Source organism: Brachyistius frenatus, unplaced genomic scaffold (genome assembly GCF_029030835.1).
Source record: "Brachyistius frenatus isolate BFR_SWC_R1_liver_20210118 unplaced genomic scaffold, ASM2903083v1 Contig_10, whole genome shotgun sequence".
NCBI classification, from domain to species: domain Eukaryota; kingdom Metazoa; phylum Chordata; class Actinopteri; family Embiotocidae; genus Brachyistius; species Brachyistius frenatus.
The window spans coordinates 4,497,530-4,520,931 of NW_027210609.1; the positions used below are offsets into that span (position 1 = coordinate 4,497,530).

General features: G+C 40.4%; 2 protein-coding genes across 6 annotated transcripts in view; both read left to right on the forward strand.

Annotated features, from left to right (window-relative positions):
• The first annotated feature begins 337 nt into the window (after nucleotides 1-337).
• timm17a (translocase of inner mitochondrial membrane 17 homolog A (yeast)) lies at nucleotides 338-6,562 on the forward strand. The gene is made up of 6 exons (XM_069691034.1): nucleotides 338-397; nucleotides 2,057-2,156; nucleotides 2,311-2,374; nucleotides 3,082-3,210; nucleotides 3,864-3,974; nucleotides 5,927-6,562. Exons 1-6 carry the CDS (start codon nucleotides 372-374, stop codon nucleotides 5,995-5,997), a joined length of 501 nt encoding a protein of 166 aa, XP_069547135.1. The 5' UTR covers nucleotides 338-371; the 3' UTR covers nucleotides 5,998-6,562.
• A 2,775-nt stretch (nucleotides 6,563-9,337) lies between these two features.
• LOC138616577 (ras-related protein Rap-1A-like) overlaps nucleotides 9,338-23,402 on the forward strand; it is a 42,065-nt gene continuing 28,000 nt past the window's right edge. For 2 of the 5 annotated variants that reach the window (XM_069690991.1, XM_069690986.1), the window contains exons 1-5: nucleotides 9,338-9,445; nucleotides 15,705-15,793; nucleotides 16,754-16,822; nucleotides 17,103-17,159; nucleotides 18,193-18,333. In XM_069690991.1, coding sequence (XP_069547092.1) covers nucleotides 15,737-15,793; nucleotides 16,754-16,822; nucleotides 17,103-17,159; nucleotides 18,193-18,333 — 324 coding nt within the window. In that variant the 5' untranslated portion in view covers nucleotides 9,338-9,445; nucleotides 15,705-15,736. Of the gene's footprint in view, nucleotides 9,446-9,493; nucleotides 9,621-11,830; nucleotides 12,286-15,699; nucleotides 15,794-16,753; nucleotides 16,823-17,102; nucleotides 17,160-18,192; nucleotides 18,334-23,402 lie in introns of those variants that run through there. The other 3 variants (XM_069690989.1, XM_069690988.1, XM_069690990.1) reach the window with 3 other exon arrangements.

Consider the following 23,402-nt stretch of genomic DNA (forward strand, 5'->3'; position numbering starts at 1 on the left):
GGTCTATAACATGTCTGTTTTGATATTGGACCAGTGTCAACCTCATAGGGTCCACCTGTACTGATGGCCCAGAAAAGTTCGTTTGGTGTTTAGGAGTCACTGGTGTCCCAAAAATGTTTTTAACTGACTCAAAGCATAACTAAAATAAAAAAAAACACATTATGTTGCAGCGGATTTTGGTAGATCAGTTTACAATGAGAAGAAGTAGATCTTCCAACAAGACAATAAGAAGTTCTCACCTTCAAACGCCTATCTTCCAGGTTTTCTAAAAACAAAAACAAACATGAAATGTTCCTTTAAGGCACCAAGGTTTGTTCTTACGTCAGCTGGGTCGATACGCGTGACGTCACAGGGAACAGCGAAAGAACAAAATGGAGGAATATGCCAGAGAACCATGGTGAGTCCTGAAACATCCCAAAAAGATCACTTCATCGCCGCGTTTCAACGAGTCCTACCCGTGACTCCGTTTTAAGTCACTACCAATGTCAAGCGTGTACCTTTTATTTCGACTTTGCGACGCGTGGCGTAACCCGGAACACCTTTAAAAAAAATCCGGCGAGCTAACTGACGTTAGCAGCAATGCTAACATTTGTATAGAAGTGTGTTGGCGGTGAGCTAGCAGTCAGACCGTCTCGGCTAACACACGTTGTTGGTGACCTTGTCGGCTTCCTCGCCGACGTGATTTTACATTCAGTTTACTGACACCGGTAACTGACTCTACAAAAAAAAAAAAAAGATATACAAGCTGCAGTGAATACAAAGCGCCGATATGACAGTTGTAGCAATCCTGGAGGTTATAAGTCAAGTCAGTTAATGTTGTTGCCTTAGCACCATGCTAAGTTAGCTGGGTGGGGGTGGGGGGTGGGGGTGTTCACAACAGCTGGAGGAGGGTATCTTCAGATAGCAATTTATTATCAGGGAACTCCAGCAAACTAGTGACTGTAATGAATAGTGTTGGTGAAGAGTTAATGTAATATATATGTATATATGTATATTGCCATAAGGGGCAGCTTTATAACCAGTGTATGGTATCAGGTTAAACCAGATGTGACCAGATGTGACCTAACCTCGACATAAAAGAAATCCCCAGAAGTCGTGGACTTTATCTACTTCGTTTTGTACCGACAAAGTACATTTACTGTATTTTAAACTTCCACTCCACCACACCTCAGGGGGAAATATTGTGCTTTTTACTCCACTATTTATCTAAAAGCTTTAGTTACAAGTTACTTTTGATACCTTTTAGTGTCGAGTGAAAACCATAGATGTCCAATGTTGGTGATTTTAAATGTGAAGTTCTGTGACAAACGGAAGGATTGATGAAAAATAAAACTGTTCTTCCATTCATTTATTTCATTTTTATTTTTATTTTTTTTATACGATTATGGCTTCACTATGTAGTGACTAATTGAAATAACACATTTATAGTCAGAAAGTCTGATAGACGTTCAAGTGGACATGCCTTTAAACTAGATAGTAAGGTTGAATATCTTAGTCATTATCAGGCAATTGAGAATATATATTGATACAGATATAATTGCATCTATTTGTTAGTAGACTTTCAATGTCATCCAAATAAAAGACTCCAAAAATAAAAAAAAATAAAAAAACAGGTTTTAGTCTTGTCATGCACAGCAGTGAGACACTGAATACTGACAATCAGTTAAATAGAAGACATGAGTTTGCATACATTTGCTATATGCTGATATCAAGGAGCAGCAGCAAAGTGTTTTTTTTTCTCAGCACCTAAGCCACTATACCTTTGTTTCACCATTTTTTGGAGATTATTATTTTTATTGTGGACTGGACTTTTTAAAATACATATTGTCATGATAGTATTTGGGCCAAAATTGACTGAATGTGCGATTTAGGGACGTTAATGTTCAGATTAGTTGTTTTATTGCCAGATTAAAATAGTGTTTGTTACTTAAGTTTACAAACTTGGTCATCGATACTTGTATAACCGATTTGAGTTATCCTGATATTAGCTTGGTGTTAATGTGACTTCATTCTATGGACGGTGTCGGATAATATGATTTGTGTGTTCTGCTTGTAGCCCCTGGAGGATCGTGGACGACTGTGGGGGAGCTTTCACCATGGGAGCCATTGGAGGAGGAATATTTCAGGCAGTGAAGGGCTTCAGAAATGCACCCTCGGTAAGTTCAGTCATGTAAAGACAACGGTTTGGACATCTTCGTACGACATGAGCCTGTTCTGACACCATGAAAAGAGCGTGCTCGACACCGTGTTTTGTTATTGCCAGCGACTGAATCTTCATTGACCTGAGTTTTTTGTTGCTCTGTTTTGTAGGGGATGAGCCACAGAATGAGGGGCAGCTTGACTGCCATCAAGACCAGAGCCCCACAGCTCGGAGGTAAGAACAAATGCTGAACTGCTGTAAAGGTCACGGTTTCCTTCTACGTAAAAGGTACGGACTGTCATCAGCATGTGGTTTACAATACAGTGAACCCTCGCTATAACGCGGTTCACTTTTCACGGTCTCGCTGCTTCACGGATTTGCATCGTGCATTGAAATCACATTACGACTATATGTAACGTAGATATATTTAATGTCCAGTTCTATCTATTTCAATTGTAAAATAAAGGTTACTACTTCACGGATTTCGCCTATCACGGTTTCTATTTGGAACGTAACCCCTGCGAAAAACGAGGGTTCACTGTACTTACAATTCTGATGTGGAGAAGTGTATCTCAGAAAAAAAAAAAATCGTACATAGAAACGTCTCAAATCGCTCCTGGAGTATAATCCTCTTTTCCGCTGTCATCTGTATGCAAACTATATTGCAATCAATCATCATTCCATCAAAACATGGTGATTATACTGCTTTTTTTTTTTTTAGGGCCGCACATAAGCTATATGGAAGATGCATAAGTCTTTTCTGCAGTAGAAATGTGTTGTTATTGAAAGCCTTTTGTTACAAGAGAAATAGACATGAATCCCACCAGACTATTCTTAATCTTGAAGAAAATGGACAGTTCAAAGCCTACAGTTGTTGAATACCTAACCAAGTGCCAAACATGTCCTGTTTCTCCTTTAACTCTTTTTGTTGTGGGTTGCAGGCAGCTTCGCTGTTTGGGGAGGCCTCTTCTCCATGATTGACTGTGGTTTAGTAAAAGTGCGGGGGAAGGAGGATCCCTGGAACTCAATAACAAGTGGGGCCATGACAGGAGCTATCCTCGCTGCAAGAAGTGAGTGAGCTTACAGGAGGCGCATACGTGCTTCGTATAAACGGCAAATGTTGATGTTGCTGTTTTTAGACTGAACACAGTTTAACATTGATCTTGTTGCATTATTAATACTCCACCAGCAGGCACCTGAAAGTCTATTGAACAGCGGAGGTTAGACGTCGGATAGGATAACGTCCCCGGACTTGATTGGCACCTCTGACCAAAGAACTGATTTAACTGTTACTATAAATCCAGTTTTTAGATTTTCCTCAATTAAATTAAAGGTACTGCAGTTGTAAAGTGTTGTGACTCGGCTGCGTATTTTCAGTTCCTTTCATGTGATCTAATTTATAAATATGGATCCTTAACACTTGCTTGAATACCAATTCAGGTGTTTTCACTTTTGTCTTTTATGTATTCATCCGTTGCACTTACCACAGGGGCAACACTTGTTGCCTATTATTACGAGTACTTTGGGGATCTCTTGTAATTCTCAGCGTCTGCAACCGCATGAGGTTTAATTAGGCAGCATAAGTGAGAACACCTGGAGGGAGTACCTTATTAGGAAACATCATCAAGAGCAGCAGGCGAACGGTTCCATCTGAGCCGTTCCTGCTGAACGTACTTGTTGTGTGAAATGTGGATATTAATGTGGGGTGTGCGTTCCTCTGTAGATGGACCAGTCGCCATGGTTGGCTCTGCAGCCATGGGAGGTATTCTGCTGGCGTTGATAGAGGGCGCTGGAATCCTGCTCACTAGGTTTGCCTCTTCACAGTTCCCGACTGGTGAGTGACACTTGTGATACGGGAAGTTTGTGTCATTACACTGAAGGACAGAGACGGACAAATATTATATGGAAAGACAACACAATCCATAAATCGACCTCCTTCATACAAACAAATTAAATCAAGTCCATCTGGTTAACTCGGTGTGGATAATTTAATTCTATTTGTTTAGTGCCAAATCATTACAGAAGTTATTTCCGGGCACAACATAGTAAAGTCCTTATAACAGAAGCTTAAAACATTTTAGAAAGGAACCCAACAATTCAACAACTCCCAGGTGAGCGACAGCTGGGAGGGGAAAAAAAAAAGATAAAGAAACATTTTTAACAGAAGGTAGATATGCTATGTGGTCAAAGTGTAGTTAACTATTATTCACATTTAGATCAGCACTTGGTAATTCATCCAGATATGAATGCCTCCTTAGACATGTTTATATTGATTGTACTGTAGGAGCATTAGTCACCTTCTCACCTGCTAGCTTTGCACAAAAGCAGCATCTAGTCAGTGAGAGAACTGAGAGAAAGCTCCTGTTTACAGTCTAATCACCCTGTATTTTTAGTTGAACTAGTTGGTTTTAACACATTTTTATGAGTCTTTGTGGTGTTGATTTTTGGTGACCTACAAAACATCTTTTTGTAAGCTAAAACCGTGCAGTTTAAAAAAAAAAAAAAATTGGTATCACAAGCTTTTTGCCTGACAGTAATGATGTTAAAAAGTAATTAGCTGCACTTTTTTTGCATGAAACATTTTTTACATGCCAGGTGTAATTATTAGCATTATTAACGGCTGTGTTCTATGTGGGACACTTCGGTCCCACAACTGAGCCGTCGTTAATGGTTTTACTGCTTTTTCTGCTGCAACAAGTCAGGAAGTCTGCAGTGAAAAATGTCTGCTCAGCAGCAACAATGAGTCCCAGTTCAACAGTGCATGTATGTACAGTAAAGGCTTTCTGCATGAACTCAGCTATGCTTCTCTTTATTTGTTCCACAGTCCATCTGTTGCATTTGAACTAATACTCATAAAATATAACAAAGAAATATATTTGGATTAAAAAAAAGAATTGCTCTGGTGGGTTAAAAAAAAAGAATGGGCTCATGAAGACATCTTAGCAAAAAGATATAAATCAGTTATAACTAGAATTTATGAATAAATATGGAGATTAAAAATGTTAGCACAGCAAACGAAAGGAATGGAGAATAATTCTAAAGACAACTGTTGTATTTCCCACCTTGTCAAATAAGTGTTTCAAACTGCACATCGTGGGTGCAGCATACATCTTCTAAAACTATATAAAGACAAAGAGAGACAATACGTGCCATAATTGCTTTGGCTTACTCTTAATTTAAGATACCACACTATTTTACGACTAGTGACTGATGCGAAACCTGCTTCGTACACACATGGCTTTATATTGCTGTTTCCACTTATGCTACACAAAGACTGGAAATGTTTTTAGAGAGTTTTTCAAATACGTGTTTTTTTGTTCTTTCGTGTGACCCTCGTATTTGTTTCCCCGCCATCGACAAATATTGTTCTTTTCACAGCACCGAGAAGCTCCTCCACTTCTTTTGTGCACTGTGGGATAGGACTGCACTTCAACATTATACTCCAAAATTAAACTTTTTTTTTTAAAACTTGCACACTGACTTCATTGCGTATACCACATTTTTTACTACTAAAAAGTCTTTAGTTTTCTGTACCAAACTGAATGTATTTGTGTTTTTAGTCGTTGCTTTGACTAAACAATCAATCTGAATATGTCAACGTGGGCTTTTTGGAAGTTTTCTTTTAAATATTCTGTTGCCCACAAGAGGTCAAATAGTCAACAGTGAACACAATCCATTAGTTGCAGTCCTACACTGCATACACAGAAGCTGCTGAGAATCAAAGTTAGGGTTCAGTGTATTGCTCAGACTTCTCACTCTGACGTTGACTTGTGTTTTCCTCCCAAGGACCCCAGTTCGCAGAAGAGCCTGCTCCCATGTCCACCCCCTCCTTTGGCGACTACAGGCAATATCAGTGAGAGGACTCTTCACTTCTTTATCCACTAGGCCTTTTTGAATTCCTTGCTGAGGTCACGGAGAAGAAATGGAGGTGCAGAATACCACACATCAGACCCAACTTTATGGACTTTGTCAGAGAAGTAAAGGACAGAAACACATCCTCATTTTCCTTCTTTCAGGAGCCATGTGCAGATCTGCCTTTTATCATTCTCAGCCTTGTCATGTGCATCCGATTTACCCGACACTGGTTAAATACAGACGCGTGGTGAGAGTTGTTTGTTTGTGGGCGTGTGGGGACGAGCTGTGCTTTTCTATTTTGTTCACATACAGTATGTACTGCATGTATCATGACAGACAAGCTGCGAGATAGCGTTGAATCTAGCAAAAACACGTGTCACACATAAAACGATAATGATTTAGAATTACATGTATGTACAGTAAAAGCTTTCTGCTTGTACTCAGTTATACTACTCTTTATTTGCCTTTAATATGTCACACGTTTGGGTTGTCCAGCGACGCTTGGCTGGCCTTTCCATTTGATTTTCCTGGAATATTAGTTTGTATTAAAGTGATTTATTTATTCTAGATTGTGAAGAGTTGTTATCAAATTGTTCTGTTTTATGTGACAGTGATTTTACATTCAACACAGTTGCGTGCTAATGACAACAGATGGCACAGCGAGTTTAAAGGAATGGAGAAACGTAAGCAAGGGATTGATGCATACTGTATTAAATCTGTATGAAAGATTGTACTATGGTACAATAATAAATACAAAAAAAAAATGTTGTAAAGTGTGTGCGTGTGTGAGTGAGCGAGCGAGAGAGAGAGAGAGAGAGCCTTATGAATACATTTATGGACTCTGTTTTAGTTCGTGAGAATGAGTTCAAAGTGCATTTTCACTCCATGTTCCTTTCACCCTGCGCAGGATTATCTTTCCCCACTAGGGGGACCTCCTTACAAAAATATCCAGACCGGTGTTGCTTTCTTTGCCTGCCCAAACTTGAGCAGCTGACCCTTTAAAGACGTGTGAAGATAGGACACATATAAGGGAGCACTTTCCTCTCACATTCTTGTATGTGTCTGTCGCACACCCGTTATCTGTCTCAGCTCTAACACTTACAGGTGAAGGACACAGGACGGCAAAATGGACTAAAAAGGACCGTGATGCAGTTTCTCCTGCATGTCAGTTGTCAGATGTGTGTTTGGGATAAGGATTTATTTAAGCTGCAGATCTGTCCACTTGAGACTTGGCTTGAGTGCCAAAAATTAGAAAAATCTCAAGGTGTGACCTAATAAAATCCCAGAAAAAGAAATGAAAAAGAAAGTACTTGTAGACTGTTAAATACTACACCTCAAATACTTAATGATTTGGCCTATTGGACTGTGACTAACTATTATTTTCTATAATGATTATTAATTTGGTCTATAAATTGTCAGCAAACATCCATCACATGCCCGTTTTATCCATACAACAGTCTAAACCCTAAAATATTCAGTATCCTTTTATAAAGAATAAGATATTCACATTTAAGCAGCTAGAATACATTTTTGACTTTGTCAAATTGTTGGTGATAAATTTACTGTTAATTTGTTGTGTCAGTTGTTGACTTAACTTGGGTTTATGCATTAAAATAACATGCTCTTAATGTATTAGGAAAATATGTTGTTAGAAGACTTGAAGACTTGTGACTTGGACTTGTGTGCTGATGACACTTCAGATATTCAGATATTCAGATATTAGACTTGGTAAAAAAAAAAGAAAGAAAAAAAAAAGCAAATATTCATATTTGAGAATCTGAAACCAGCAGATGTTTTGGCATATTGCTTAAGAAAAGATTCCTTGTTAAATTATCAATCCTTTATTAGATCCCTGTTGTTCCACTATTCAGCCTTTTCTTTTAATAAAACATGTTTTGTGAAATGAACACATCCAAGTCTGTGGTCTTGGTGAGAAAACATGGATTAAGAAAATCTCTTATTCACATTTAAGAAGATGCGACCAATCAATTAAAAGGAAGCTAATCACTTAAGTCTGTTACTATTTGATTAATGAGTATTGCTTGCTGCTCTTACATCCTTGCCTGTCTGCTTTTAAAATCTACTTTTTTTTTTTCTTCTTTTTTTTTCGATGGGTTGTAATTTTCAAATTAATCGGATTGCTTTAATTTTGTTTGATTTTGGTGCAGCTCCTTGTTAAACTTTTGTTTGTGCTGTTCATATATATATAAATATGACTTGACTAGTTACTCTCATCAAATCTAAGAATCAACATAAACGGAATTTAAAGGAAAATATTTCAACTGCATTTCCCCTTGGGGGAAATTAGCCTTGATTTATAAATTCCCCCAAAGACTTAAAACAGCTGTGACTCACACAGTTTGTAATATTGATGACTATTATTCACTTCACCCACACAAAATACTGCCTCCTTATTGATTTTGTTTTACATTATGCGTTACAGGTTTTTACAACCAGAACGCAACTCATCCTCAGTGGGTGTTCAAATGTAAAGCAAGGGAGGACATTTCTTGCTGCTTTCTGCCTACATAAAGCATATATATATATATATATATATATATATATATATATATATATATATATATATATATCGGCTGCTCATTTACATGATAACGGGCGGCACAGTACTGATGATGAGACAGAAATACACACTTTGGATTTAGCTAGTATGATAAATATATATATTTATGTATATATATATATATATTTATATATATATATATATATATATATATATATATATATATATATATATATACAAAAAGACACTGGACCGAGTCCGATATTTATATATTTATATATATATAGATTTATATATTTATATATTTATTTATAGATTTATATATATATATATATATATATATATATATAGAGATTTATATTTTTATATATATATTTATATATACAAAAACAAAAAGACACTGGACCGAGTCCGATTTATATTATATATATATATATATATATATTTATGTTTATATATATATTTATATATTTATATATATATTTATAGATTATATATATATATATATATATATATATATACAAAAACAAAAAGACACTTTGGCTCAGTTAAAGTTGATTTTATTTAAGTTTTGAATGCATCTTCATGGGTATTTTTTGTTTTTTTGTGGGGGGGTGTTTCAAGACTTGTGCAGTTGTATACGAGTGGGATGTTCAGTGGGTTGTACAATTACTTTATTTATTTATATTTACATATATATATATATTTAATCATACTAGCTAAATCCAAAGTGTGTATTTCTGTCTCATCATCAGTACTGTGCCGCCCGTTATCATGTAAATGAGCGGCCGATGTGTGATGATGCCCTTTTAAGAAGAAAAAAAAGAAAAACCCGGAGAAACGACGAGGAGTGACGTCTGCTGCGCACACAGGCCTCCCGGAGGCAAACTGACACTTGCGGAGCGGCGAGAGACAGCGAGCAAGAGACGGTGAGTGCGAAATGACAAAACTTTACGAGACGCGGTCGATAAGTCATTTTACCTGGGAGCGCGGGGCGTCGACGCCGGCGGGTCAATAAAGCGGAAAACAAACGCAGCGGACGGCTCGCGTTTTGTTTATTTGTTTCTTCCCCACCACCCGATAAATGAGAAGAATTGTCCGCAAGTACGAACCGGAGTGTGTTGCACTCCCCATTTTTTTTTTTTTTTTTTTTTTTTTTAATAGTCAAGGCCAGGACGGAAGGGCAGGTAACGTTTAGCTCAATCTAGCTGCGTCTTACCCGAGAAAATACACCTCGCTTGCGGGTCGTTTTCAGACCTGTCGCCGCCGTATTTGGCCGTTTTGACTTGTGAAATTAGCTCGATCGCGGCACGTTTCTGACCAGCTAGCTCGTGTTTTGTTTACACGACGCGGGGAGAGGAACGTGTCGGCTAGTTAGCTCGGCGGCTAACGAGCCGCAGCTAGCGGCCAAGTTAAAGCTTAGCTTAGTTAGCGGCGTTTTTTTTTGGTTTTGTTTTGTTTTGTTTTGTGTGTGTGTGTGTGTGTGTGATAACGGGACTTCGCGGTAGCTGCTGGTTTTGAAACGGCATTATTATTGTTTATCGTGAACACACGCCGGGCCTCGTTTGCCTGGATTTATAGATGACGGTATTTTGAGGATATTTTATATCTGTAAGAGAGAGAAGAAGAAGAAGAAGAGGGGGTTTTACGATGAATTTGCGTTCATGTTGTGGAAGCTGAATGTACTAAATCACACATCTGTGGTGGAGTCGGAGCCGCAGATTGAAGGGACTTAAGCATGACCTGGACTGATAAAAGCGTATGCTACTGCTGTAAGCACATTAGGGTTAGATTCACAGCGAGATCGCAGCCCGAGGGCTCAAATGACTTTCTCCTCTCCTGCCCGGGTCCAAAGCTTTGTTGTAAGGTTGTTTTCTTCTGCAGGGAGACCTGAATGTGTGAAAGGTGTTGTGTACTCCATCCTTCAAACTCTAAAACACAGCAGGTCATCTTTTGTATTATTATTATTGTTAATAACAGATTAACACAGTTTCTTAGTGAAGTAGTCCTTTCTTTAACATTTATTTTTATTTTTTTCCACTCTGGGTGAACTGAGATGATACATGTGCCTCCATCCTGTGCCCTGAATATCTGATAGCAGCCTGAGATGGAGCCTTTAAACCCCCCACCCCCACCTCCACCCTCCACCTCCTTCCTCCCTACTTATAGCAAGCCTGCTGTCTGTAGTCTTGAACAGGAACAGAGACTGGAAGAGGTTATTTTAGTAGGTAGCTACTGCTTTTCCATCCTATCAGCATGAAGCCTTCTTGTGCTTTGGAAAGAGGATGTGGTTACAGGTCAAAGCCCCACTGAGACAGATGCATGCATTCGGCTGATGGTGTTTGTCAGTTGCAGGTCTTTGTCATAATTTAAGTTTTGGTGTACCGAGCTGCAGTTTTGCACTGACTCACGGAAAAGATGCAAGAACTACCGAGTCGTTATGCTGATTTTGGTTCTTTTGATGGGAGAAGATTTGAGAGATAGATTGAACATGACCTCGGAGATGAAACGTCCTCGTGACTCAGAAGTAATGATGACCTCTGTGCAGTTTGTACGGTATTATCTACCGCGCGTGAATATCTTCTCCTGAAAAATAAAAAAAAAACAAAAAAAACGTTGCACTCTTTACCACTTTGAAAGGTTAGCGTTTCTGTTTTTAAGCTCTGTTTATTTTACAGGCTTGTAAATTCCTAATTTCCCAGGGAAGCTCCCCAGGGAAAAAAACGGTGTAATTTGGGACCAATTATAGTCAATTAGAGACGGAGTTCAACTGATGCACATCAAAATAATGAATTACAATTAATTGCTATTCTAGTTAGACTTTTAGACAACATGTCAAATGTGCATTTTCTGTATAGGCAAATATGCAATTTGTAATGTATAAAGGATAACTGCATATGACATGAACAATGAAGATATTTTTGTGGTTAAATGGGGAAGGGGATTCAAGGAAGTTCCTCTTGGACTCGACAGTTTCTAAACTTAACACTAACTAACTGAACTAAATCCATGATCTGAGGACTTTTTCCTCCTTATAATTAGTGTCAAATAACACGTGTCTCTTTAGGTAGTTTAAAAGAAATGATTAAGATATTGGTAGGAAATATGTTTGCTGTCAAATGATCAGCTGCTGCTCTGCCATCTTCACCATAACCCTGACTTTGGCAGGTTTTCTGCCGTCTGTCGCTTCTCAGTTATTCTCCTGAAGTTAGTGTTTTTTTTTGTTGGTTGTTTTTATTTTCTTGAGCTCAGTTTGAACAAGTGATGTGTACTGTGATCTTGAGTAACCTGGAACTTGTCAATATAAAAAAAAAAAAAAAAAAAAAAACCTGCTTCTAGAGAAAATATTCTCACACTGTTTTTCTCTGTACTCCTACCTCGTGTTTTTCGCAACACTGTGGCTTCTGTAATTGGCATGTGGTTTTAACAAGCAAGCGTTTACCCACAAGAGTGGGTATCGCGCTGCTGGCGTAACCGGCGGATGTGTGCATCTTCACCATCCGCGCTGGGTGGAAGATACAGAGGGCAGCTGTCAGTCACCCCATCTTGCCGAGTCAGTTGCTCTGACAGCTTCATTGCCGTCGGATTAGACTCGGCGCACTAGGAAATAGTGGATCCTGGATGCTGCATATCAGCTGTGCGGCCTCCGGTTCTCCTAAATTCAGTTTTGCGGTTTATCCAGACTCTCATTCGCTGCGTGATCTTGCTACCAAGCGCCACCTGATCCAATTTCCAGCCCTAGATGGATACATACCTTTGGCTGTAGAGGGTGAGTGATGCAGTGATGTCATGGAGGAGCATGTTTTCTGTGGCATGTGGCTTTCCCTCGCTCCTTATTTGCTGGGGTTACTACGAGAGCAGAGGAACGGCTGCAGCGGCGTGTTTGTTTTGTTGGGAATGACAGTGTGTAGTTCAGGGCAGTGGAAAGAGAGAGAGACAGAGAGAGAGAGGTTTGGTTTTAAAGGCTGATGTCCTTAAATGGCCTTGTGTGTGTTTGTGCGTGTTGCGAGTGTTGGCAGGCGGATGAGAGAGTACAGACATAGTTGTAGTTTTCCTGGTATGAAAGTTTGTACGCAGAGAAGGTTTCAGAACAAGAGCGTTACTCATTTGCGTTTTATCTTTTTCGAAGAACAGGGTGCAGTTCTGGGTGAAGAAGTCAGGGTAGACAGGTTTTTCTAGCTCGTTGAATATCAATCAGAGCTGTAATCAATAAGGTCATTAAAGCTTGCGATGGTGGTATTTGTGTCTTGGCAGCCATCAAGCGTAACCACTTTGCCATTCTTGAGAGCATGAATTAACACATGGGCATTTAAATGTTGTCCTTCTCTCCTGCTTGAGCTAAGCAAGAAACTAATACTCACAATCTTTCCTTTTTGACCGGTTTAATGCTCGGTGATGGGGTTTAGCTTTAAAATATGACTGTCTTCGTTCATGGCCAACAAAAAAAAAATAAAATCATCCTTATCAGTTTACTAGCACACCACCTGACAGTCCGATGCAGTTTAATGACGCGTAGGGATTGACACTCTTATGTAAAAGTTAGTAGGTATAAAAACAGCAACATTGCAAAAGAACAAGTGAGGAACTGGAGAAAAGAACCAACTTGTTCATATTATAATTGTGATTCGGACGACTGTTTTTTTGTGTGGTTTTTTTTCAAACGTTTCCGTTTTTGCTGTGGGAAGCACCCACGGTCACATAAAGGGAAAACCATATCTGTATCAGTTCTCCTTTCAGTTGTGTGAATGTCAAGTAGTGTTAAACCAATTATCCACCTCCAGTCAAACATAATGTACGCACTTAAAAGCTTAACACCTGTAGCATATATAGGACACCTATTTTAAAAAGTACATGACCACATTACAGTTTTTGTTAGAAACAAAAAAAGCAAATAGTGATAATACAAAAGTAGTTAAGAAAATGTGGCATGTTTGGACTGCAGGTGGCTTTTTCATTATGTGATTGTGCACTTTTCTGCACATTTTTTTCTTTACTTTGTATACCATACAAATCAGTGGCTATCTTCCTTTGAGAGGACTCTATTTTTAACTGTGCTGAACCACACACTTTCATAACGGGAAACAAAAGCAGAGTTCATTGCAGCATTTTTACAGTGAAGGTACCATACCTCTCCTGAACTGATGAGTGCCTTTTGCTGATGAAGAAGTTATTGTGCTAACCACTTTCTTCAATATTAGTTTAAACCTTTTCCACTTCTTTTAACAATGGCAGGTAATTAATTGGCCAACAAATGAAAGCGGTCAGCTTCAGACGTATGCAAGGCATCTGTTGATATGCACAGGTTGCAGATCAAGTCCTAATGTCCTTTTTGTTTTGCTCATCCTTAAAGAATTTTTTTTTTAAGATGGGAGAAGGCAGCTGGGATTTGACTCTGGACAATTTGGAGGACCAGGAGTCCTCCATAACAACCTCTGAAGCTGTCACATAATAATCTAACCGTCTGTGTCACACAGCAGCCTCCTGACGTCATCCGTCTTCGCGTGGGTCGGCGTTCGTACAAGAAACATGACATGCAGATAGCTGACAAGTGAGGCCGAGCCTAAAGCCGAGTGTGACTTCGTCTGTACCACATTGTATGTGTGACACAGAGCATGCACTCGACTCTGCCTGAATGTTTACATGAGAGTACAGCAGCGTGTGTTCGCATAGTACTCGCAGAGCCCTGTTCTCTATCGTTTCTTTTTTTTTTTTTTCCCTATCCAGTGGCTCCTCTTTAATCATGCAAGGAGAACTTATCTTTGCGTGAAGAGGATTAGGGTATACGAATTATTTACGGTCCGGGCTTCATATCCCACATGGTGACTGCTTGTGATGGAAGTTGGAGGTCCTCAGTGCTTCGTCCACCCCCCTGAGGATTTTGATAGAGTGTGCCTTAAAGAGAACAGTGTAGGAAGAATCATCTGCTTCCCAGACTGGCTGACGATTAGCTTTCGGTGGTTTGCAAAAAGGGTTGATTATCAAACGAGGCAATACTGTCCTCCGAGGGACCTGATTTTGACGCGAGCTACTTTTTGATTTTCAACACGGCCTTGATGCCAACAAGCTGCACTTTTCAACACAGAAGCCAAAAGAATTCCGTTGTACTTGAAGAGACCTGATGTTAGCGTTTTTCTTGCAGAAAGTTTGGGTATAGGAACTCTACCACAGCTCAAGCTGGTATCCATAATAAATGGGGAAACGTGGGACATAATAATGCACCTAGAACTATAATAGTAAGTTGATTTGACAGAAACCATTTCACAACCACTTTGATAATTGATTGTTTCAATCATTCTTGAAGCGCAAAAAAAAAAAAAAAAAATCCAAAACAGTTTCTGCATTGTGATGATTAGCTGCTTTACACGGTTTTATATAATAAATCTGAAGGTCTTTTGGTTTGTGACTGTTGATTAGACAAAACTGCACATTTTAGTTTATTTTATTTTATTCTCGACCAAATGATTGATAGATATCAGCTTTTACAAAATAGGATTTAATATGAATTGACAAAAAAAAAAAAAATCATGATTCTTCGCTTTGCCCAGCTACAACTAAACTCCAACCCCTCTGACTGGAGCCCAACTTGTAGTGACCCAGTTGGCGAGCCCAACTGACTTCACGCAACAGTGTGTGCCAATGCTTCAAAGCCTTGCATCCCTTAAAGGGATATTCCAGTGATTTCACAATTTCCTCCCCATTGCAGTTTCCACTTCCCCCAGCTGATTTCTGTCATTAGCCAAGGAGACAGTCACCATATTGTTGTTTTCCAAACACCAGAAACCAAACACACTGACAAATCTGACAGCAGGGTGTGTTATGGTGTGCGAAAGCCAGAGGATTGTGTCATTATCAGGAATATCTGCCAGATCCATGTATCATCTCCCCTTCAGTCCCCCCCTACACTCGTACACACCACAGCTGGTTTGTGTTAGAGAGGGGGTCACATACTCTTCACCTCCTCCACCCTGAAGCAGCTCCACTTATGGGTGTTCCCTCTATTGTTGTGCTGCCTCTTGTCCATAACCTCCAGGAATGACTACAATCCTTCCTTTCTGCAATGAATAAACTCAGAGACCGGACTGGGGAAATTCCTTGGTTTTGCTTGAAAAGAAAGTTATTCTGAGTAGAGCTTGCACCTTTTCTCATTTTGCTTTTCCTAATTTGCTTCTCCTTGTTTGTCCAGTGCAGACTGTTGGGCTGTCCAGTGAAGCAATCCCGCCATGCGTGAATACAAGCTAGTGGTGTTAGGCTCTGGAGGTGTGGGCAAGTCCGCTCTGGTGAGTATGCCTTCCTGGCCCCCCCCCTCCTACTTCTAACACCCCTGCGGTGTGTTTCCGAAAGGCTTTGTAGATAATTGTCAATGAAACAGACAGACATTTTGATAACTTTGAAGGAAACTGTGTGGTGGAAGAAAGCAAATCAGGAAAGATTATTTTTGTGACAAGAAGTAGCAAGAGCGCAGATAACTGTCCTTTTTCCAAGTTCCTTCATTAACTATTTATAGATAACATGCTTGTGTTTCCTAGCAGGTGTTCACCTCTGCTGTCCTCTAGGCCAGTTTTATATGAATTCTCTGTTTTCTGCACATTAGTGTCTGTCCTTCTCATCCATTTGTTGTAGACGTTTTGCTAAACTTAAACGGGTCAATTCTAAGCTTGTCAGAGGCAGAAATTCTGGGCTAATTTACAGTGAAACAACTAAAACCAAAACGTTCCCTTCATTCTTAAATCTGATGAAAAACAGAGACAAAAGCTGAGCAGCAAGGTAGTTATTGCAATCACAGGGCTGCCAGGAGACCATGTATGTTTGTTCAATGTTGCACACTCCGTTTAGCTAACCTGGACCAGGTGTGAAATTCAGGTTAATCCCCCAAACAGGCATTAAGATTAAGATGTTATCAGGTGAACTCGGTCTAGCCATAATGTAAACCTGCCACTAAGCTCCGAGCTTTATATAGCATAGTCCAAACCTGACATCAGCATGTAGTCACACATGTTAGTATAATAAAAGTACTGGCCTTCAGTCCTGCTTTGTCGCCGTCTTGGCCGAACTGCCCAGCGCCGTCGTGAACGTTGTCATTCCAGATGTCCTCTCCAGTTGCTGAGATGATTGCAGAAAGACATTGTGGTTGAGGACTTGGCACTTACACTGTATTTGCCACTCGGGATGTTTTTGTTTCTGTGGCCCGGAGGTCACATTGATCTAACGTTGGCTTCCTCTGTGTCTTCTCTTTACAGACAGTTCAGTTTGTGCAGGGAATCTTTGTGGAAAAATATGACCCTACAATAGAAGACTCGTACAGAAAGGTGAGTGTCCCATGAGAGAGGCTGAGTGCTGGCTTGAAATGAGCTGATTGTTAGCAGCTGCTCTGCAGGTTCGGGTCATTATATTGTGGTTGCTAGTTCTTTCATTCAACTCCTCATCCTTCTCTTTCCCTGTCTCTTCTTTTTCATTCCGCCATGTTTGCTCGCTCTCTCATAGCCTTTACTGTGTGCAGTGTTTTAAACACGGAATAGGATTTACTCAGTGACCTGGAATTAAGCTTTACATTATCTGATTCTGTTGCCATGTTTCTCTGTCTTACAGCAAGTGGAGGTAGACGGGCAGCAATGTATGCTTGAAATTCTCGACACAGCCGGCACAGTAAGTGAGAAACACAAAATGTAAATCTCTGTCAATACCCCGCTTTGCTGTGTATAAGCACTTTATTGAACACTGACATTGGAGGGGAAACATGAATCTCTGTCTTCCAGAAAGACAGGGCTGGCTCAGATAGATTACATTTGAAACGAGACGTGACTTTATGGCAGGTATTTGAAAACGACAAAACACATTGCTGTTCCTGCTCATCTAATCAGCAGTGAAACTAAGATTTTTATCAGCTAAAATGACATCCTGTCATGACCTTTATTCTGAAATGCAGAATGCAGTGCCCCCTACCTTACACAGTATGATGTGTTCTCCCTGTCGGGGTCTGGGTAAAGCATTTGTATGTACTGAATACATATTTGTTGATGGTGCACCAGCAACACAAATGTTCATGTCTGTACTTTTTAGTTGAAAAGCAGCTGGCTGATTCTGTGGCTGTCCAACACTGAACAATACTGTGTGTGTGTGTGTGTGTGTGTGTGTGTGTGTGTGTGTGTGTGTGTGTGTGTGTGTGTGTGTGTGTGTGTGTGTGTGTGTGTGTGTGTGTGTGTGTGCGTGCGTGTGTGCTAGAGAGCCTGACAGAGATCTTGGAGTTTTACTGCTCTATATAGTTTCTGCAACCAGCAGGGCTTCAAATAATCTGTATTACTCAAACGACTTGTAAAACAAATGTCCATTATAGTTTCACAGACAAAGATGATGTTTATGAATTTCTTGGTTTTTTGTTGTTGTGACCAACAGTCTAAAATCTAAAGACATTTTGTTTATCATAAATAAAAGCAAGCACCAAATTATCACATGGCAAAATCTGAAGCCATCAAATATTTCACACTTTTCCTGAAAGAATGACCTATTGATTATTTCAGCTCAAACATCCATTATGTGGTGTATCTCTGAGCAGATGATACTAATGCGATTTCCTGATCCATGCTAGTAAATCCATCTTTAACAGTATAATGTGGAAAGCTGTATGACCGAGCTCATTGCTTGTCCATCCTCCTTTTTTTCTTTCTTTCCCTGTGTGTAGGAACAGTTCACAGCAATGAGGGACTTGTACATGAAGAATGGCCAAGGCTTCGCTCTGGTATACTCCATCACAGCACAGTCCACCTTCAACGACCTCCAAGACCTGAGAGAACAGATTCTACGAGTAAAGGACACGGAGGATGTAAGTATCAAGTGTGCACACGTGGGCTTACAAGCCTGTTTTTAATCAGCTTCTCCCAACTTTAAGCATATTCATCATCTTATTTTAATGTTTTAAAAAAAAAATTTTTTTTACATCATGGGTAAATGTGCTTTAGACAGCAGATATTGTGGAAAATAGGGCAGATAAGTTGTAAGCGCCCTCTGTCCGTGGGCTCAGCCGCCTACAATGTTCTGGGACCTGATCACACTGTTGCTATGGTTACTATTCAACATTGTAATCACTGCATCTTATGCCAGAATTTGTAAATTGTATTACCTCAACATGATGCAGGTGGTATCACAGTGTTTTGTCTGTGGAGTATAAACAATGAGAAACTTTTGTACTCTTCGCAGTCTAGTATGAGTTTATATTAACATTTAATTAATATTAAATAGTGACATGCATGTCTCTGTGGATTGATTATTTGAACAGTGTTTAACATGGACACTGATCACTGGCCCCCACTTAGCTAAGAGTTCAGTAAAAAGTGGGGGAATATCTTTATCTCACTAGGAGATGTTAAACTCTTTCTTTTGGTTTTCCTACATGCAGTTTTTTTTCTTTTTCCTTCACGTGTGGCCCTCAGCTTGGATCTGTAACACTGCAAATGAAAAGAGGAAGCGTCATCTCATTATATTCCTAGTTTGCTGTTTGTCAGTGGCACATTTCCCCTTTTTCTGTATCTCATGAGTTGGGAGGCTGCTGGAGTGAGTAAGCCCTCCATCCCCTTTCTGGTGGAGCCAATAGTGCGTCAGCAGGATCCAAGATGTCCTTTTTTGGTTATCTCTGGAGGGAACTGATGTGACCATAACCCTCTCTCTTGCGCTTTCCTTTCCCCCTTTCTCTGCGTTCCCCTTCAACCGTCTAGTAAGCCCCTCTGCAGCCTGGTGCAGAAGTTTTGTGCTCTTGCTCCCCTTTCCTCTATATCTGTGCCAGCATACTCCTCTTCATTTTGCTTTGACTGGCCCATTCAGCGCCTGTTGCTTTGTGTTCCCCGCTCTTCTCTGTGGCCTGCCTCGTGGTCTTGACTGTGGTCTGGCAGTCTGTGTGGGTGATTGGACTGTCAGGGATGATGTGCAAGGGAAAGCCTCAGCTCATCAAAAACACACTGGATTGTGAGGCTGTGGGGCTGTGGGGCTTCATTAGAGCCTCCGTGGTTTGGAAGCTGAGGTTAGCCTCAGGCTAACAGATGGACTGCAGGATCAGTGGCTTCTCGGCGTGCAAGAAAACAGTTGAATGTTTTCTTTGAATAGATCCTCCGATTTTAAAAAGTTTTGCTTATCGGACTATTACGGCCACTCTGCCAGCTGTCAGTTCAGTGGCGACTGAAGCCTTTACCTATGATAGCCGTGAAATCTGTTTATCTTTCTTTGCCCCTTGCAGGAATGCGCGACCAAAGGAAATGCTTAACGTGTTTTCTTTTTTTTCCATCCGAGAGGACCGATTTCTTACTTGGAGAAAGCTTTGCTGCTACAGCTGTTGTCATTCTTAGCTCTGCCACACACCATTTACTCCAAAGCTGGCAAAATGTACAGTGGCACTTAATATTCCCAAGCTCAATTAAAAGACCTTTTAATGACCGTACATTGAACACAGTGGGGTGAAACTCCATCTCCTTACAAAGAAGTCATTAGGAGTGAAAAATAAAGTAAGTGAGCAGTCACCAGTGTATTAAAAGCTCGATTCCTTTACTTCCTTCCACGGTTCTTGTGTAAGAGAGGTCTTATGACTTTTCTGGGCCATCGCCGTCTCTGCTTGTGTGACTAGGATGGTACTAATGCTCGACTCCATGCTTGTGACTCACTGCTCCATTTGGAAGGACTGGCTCCATTCATTTATGCTACTCTATACTCTCCTGTTCTGTGCCATTGTGGGCGGAATAAGACCTGTCTGTAGCATGTTAACAGCGTCTCAACAGATTCTCTGTGGGCTGTGTGGATTCTTCAAGTAGGCTAATGCTGCCTTGTGTGCTGCTGACACTGGACATTTTTCCTTTCTGCATACCTCCATCCTTCCACCCCTCTCTCCGTTCTTTTTATCCCTGGCCTGGCTCAGGGTTTGTGTAGGGAGGGCATACCGCTGGTTCTCCCAGGATCCCTGGGAGAAATGTCGCTCAGCAGTCCAGTGCGAGGGCTTGTTTGGATATCAAACATCAAGCAGCAACCTCTGTGGGGTTAATCTAAACATCTCAGTTTCCTGTCGTCTGCTCCAGTTAGAGAGGGCAAAAACAGAAAAGGAACCCTGGAATAATCATCTCATTCTTTATATTGTCTCAAGAAGTGTGGCCACACTGCTCAAATAACGACCCCTGAACAGTAGAGTTGTGGGTGGGGAATGGTCGGAAGTGTGAGCGAGCTGGCGCATGTCAGGATGTGACCATGTAGCTTACAAATATCCCGTTTTTCCAGGTCCACAAGACACGTCTGTGGGCCACTTGTGGACCAGAAGAAGGGAGTGAAGGCAGGATTTCCCATGCATAGATTTATTTGTTGCAGGCCCACCGCAAATAGATTTCCTCAGCTGATATATTGGCGCCTGTTGTGCTGCATGCAAAACTTTCCACTTGGTGATTGTGTTTGTTGCTTGTTTAGCTGCATCACAAAGACAAATATCCTGTGAGCCCTGTGACAAAACCCTGAACTCTTCCTCAAACCTGCGACTCAACCCCTTTTTCTGCCGTCGTTCGGTTTTACAGCGAGTGGTTTATTAAGCCAAGTTTAAATGTGAAAATAACGCTGCCTGCCAAATGAAGGCACACACAAACAAACAGGCTCACACTATCATGTAATTCCAGGGAGCAGCCGGAGCGTGGAATCAGGCTGAAATGTTCGAAAACTTTCAGGAAGGAAAGCGATGTTATCCTGGCTGGGCGGGGCTGCCATGACTTCCTCCGGCCTCAGCATTCTCCCTAGATAGCCAGTCAGGAAACAGCAGGCAGGATGAGACGCATCCCGACACCCCGAATGCCCCGTCTCTGCCCACTGTGACAGTCAGGGCCGAGGTTTTGCCCAGAATATTCTCTTCCTCCGAGTTTGAGTTATTTTTGACCTCGGTTGTTGAAACATCTGACTGAGGGCACAAAAGAAGTGTTGCCTGTTTGGGAGATTCCAACTTCAGCTGCGTTTTATGTCAACGTTTGTGTTCTTAGTTTTGCTTAGAAATGATTTCCTTTTTTAAAGAAATGAAAAAAAAAAAAGGAAACTACCTTCCTTGCTACATTGATCCTTTAATCTCTTTGGTCTCTGTTGTGTAACCTAAATTATTTTCTTTGCTTTCCCACAGGGATGGAGCGATTTATTTATTTATTATTATTTTTTTTTTTGTATTGTCTCCCATCCAGGCTTCACAATGAAATGAATAGGTTTCTTGGCTGTTAATAATCCTCCCTCTACTTTTGCACTTTGAGGATGCACGAGTTTAGCTTTTGTTAGCCAATGTCCTTCTATTATATTCACTACCTCTCCGTCCCAACGCCCGTCCTGAACCATTGAACCCTCATGGATGTTAATGCCGCTGCCGGACTCTGCAAAAGTGTGCAAGTGAGGCTGCGCCTGTAGCTGTAGCTTTGTTGTAGTTTGAAGGGCGAGGTAGCGAGCTGAATTGTGGTCTTTTAACATGTCAAAAGTCAGTTACTGTATATGTTTTATTAAATACTCGGCCCTGTGTCAGAATGCGCAAGTGATTTGGAGGTGTTGAAGGGGCTGTAAATGTCTCATGAGAAACGGCACAATTCGGGAATTACAAAGTGCTGTCTCAAAGATAACATGGGCTCCTGTTTATATTCATACTGGGGATGGTACCTGGCATTCTATGGACTTCTTTGTTTTGCACACGCTTTTGCAAAGTCTCATATTGGTAAATTGGTTATTGTGTTTACAATGTTATTAAGAAGGGGAAAAAAATAATCCATTCTGATTTTCAACTCTCCACTTGGAGCCCTGTACTTTTCTTTATTATCCTTTCTACAGTCTAACTCATTTTTCTCTTTATGCACCCATTCCTCTGTTCCCTCTTTTTCTCAATTTATTTTTATTGTCTTACTTATGAACCTCAGCACTCTGGGGAATAATGTCAGACACATGTGTGGTTGATTAGAATATTTTCATTGCCTCACATCTGCAGTTTTTTACTGATCATTTTGTGGTACTGTAATATTTTTCCATCATGTTTATGTAAATAGTAAGAATATTTTTGATATAAGTGCTAGACTTGTGAATTATTGTGATGGCTGGTCCCTCCTGAGCTGTAAAACTGCACAATTCTTAAACCTTCTTTCTAAGTATTTTGAGTCAGTGTTTTAGAGGTGGTATTTGTTGCTATTAGAAAGCTTTAGCCTGAGCCCACTAACGCTCAGTGCTACACCGAGTGCATATGTAACTTCTGTATTTGGAGTTTGCATTGCTGCCAGTGGAGAACAAAGTAAGACATCTGCAGCTACAAAGTCTTCACGTAGCCTTCCACAGGATGATAATTGACATCAGGAATGGCAGATCTTCAAAGATAAAGGAGTCAATTTTCCAGCTATTATCTGTAAATGTGGTGCTGAAGGTAAGCTCGCAGTCTGCCCATATTGGGGGAAAAAAAAAAAAACTTTTACTTGGTTAAGTTACTTAAACACAAACTTGCAATTGTACAACATCCTTTGGAAGTTTCTAATGTGCAACAGCGGATTCTTCAGGATCCGACCCGGTTCATAGACCACTGTATACACCGTATACGCTTAAATCTTGAGCTGCAGCCATTACTTGTGGTAAGGATGCTACGTAGATACGTTTTATTCACAAGGTAGGGTTTTACTTGTGCAATCAGAGTAGTTAATAATGATTTTATTTGTAAAAAGCTCCAGAAACAGCCTCTTGGAGGACATGGAGTATCTGAGCTGGAAGGAAAGATGCATTTAGAGGAACATAACCAACCTTTGCTGAATACAATGTCACAAATGTTTGAACTGGACTAAAATGTGTCAGAAAAGGCCACCAGATCTCTTGAAGACAGAACATTCAGGATTTAGGATGTATTTACATGCCATCTTGCTTTCTCCTGTCCTG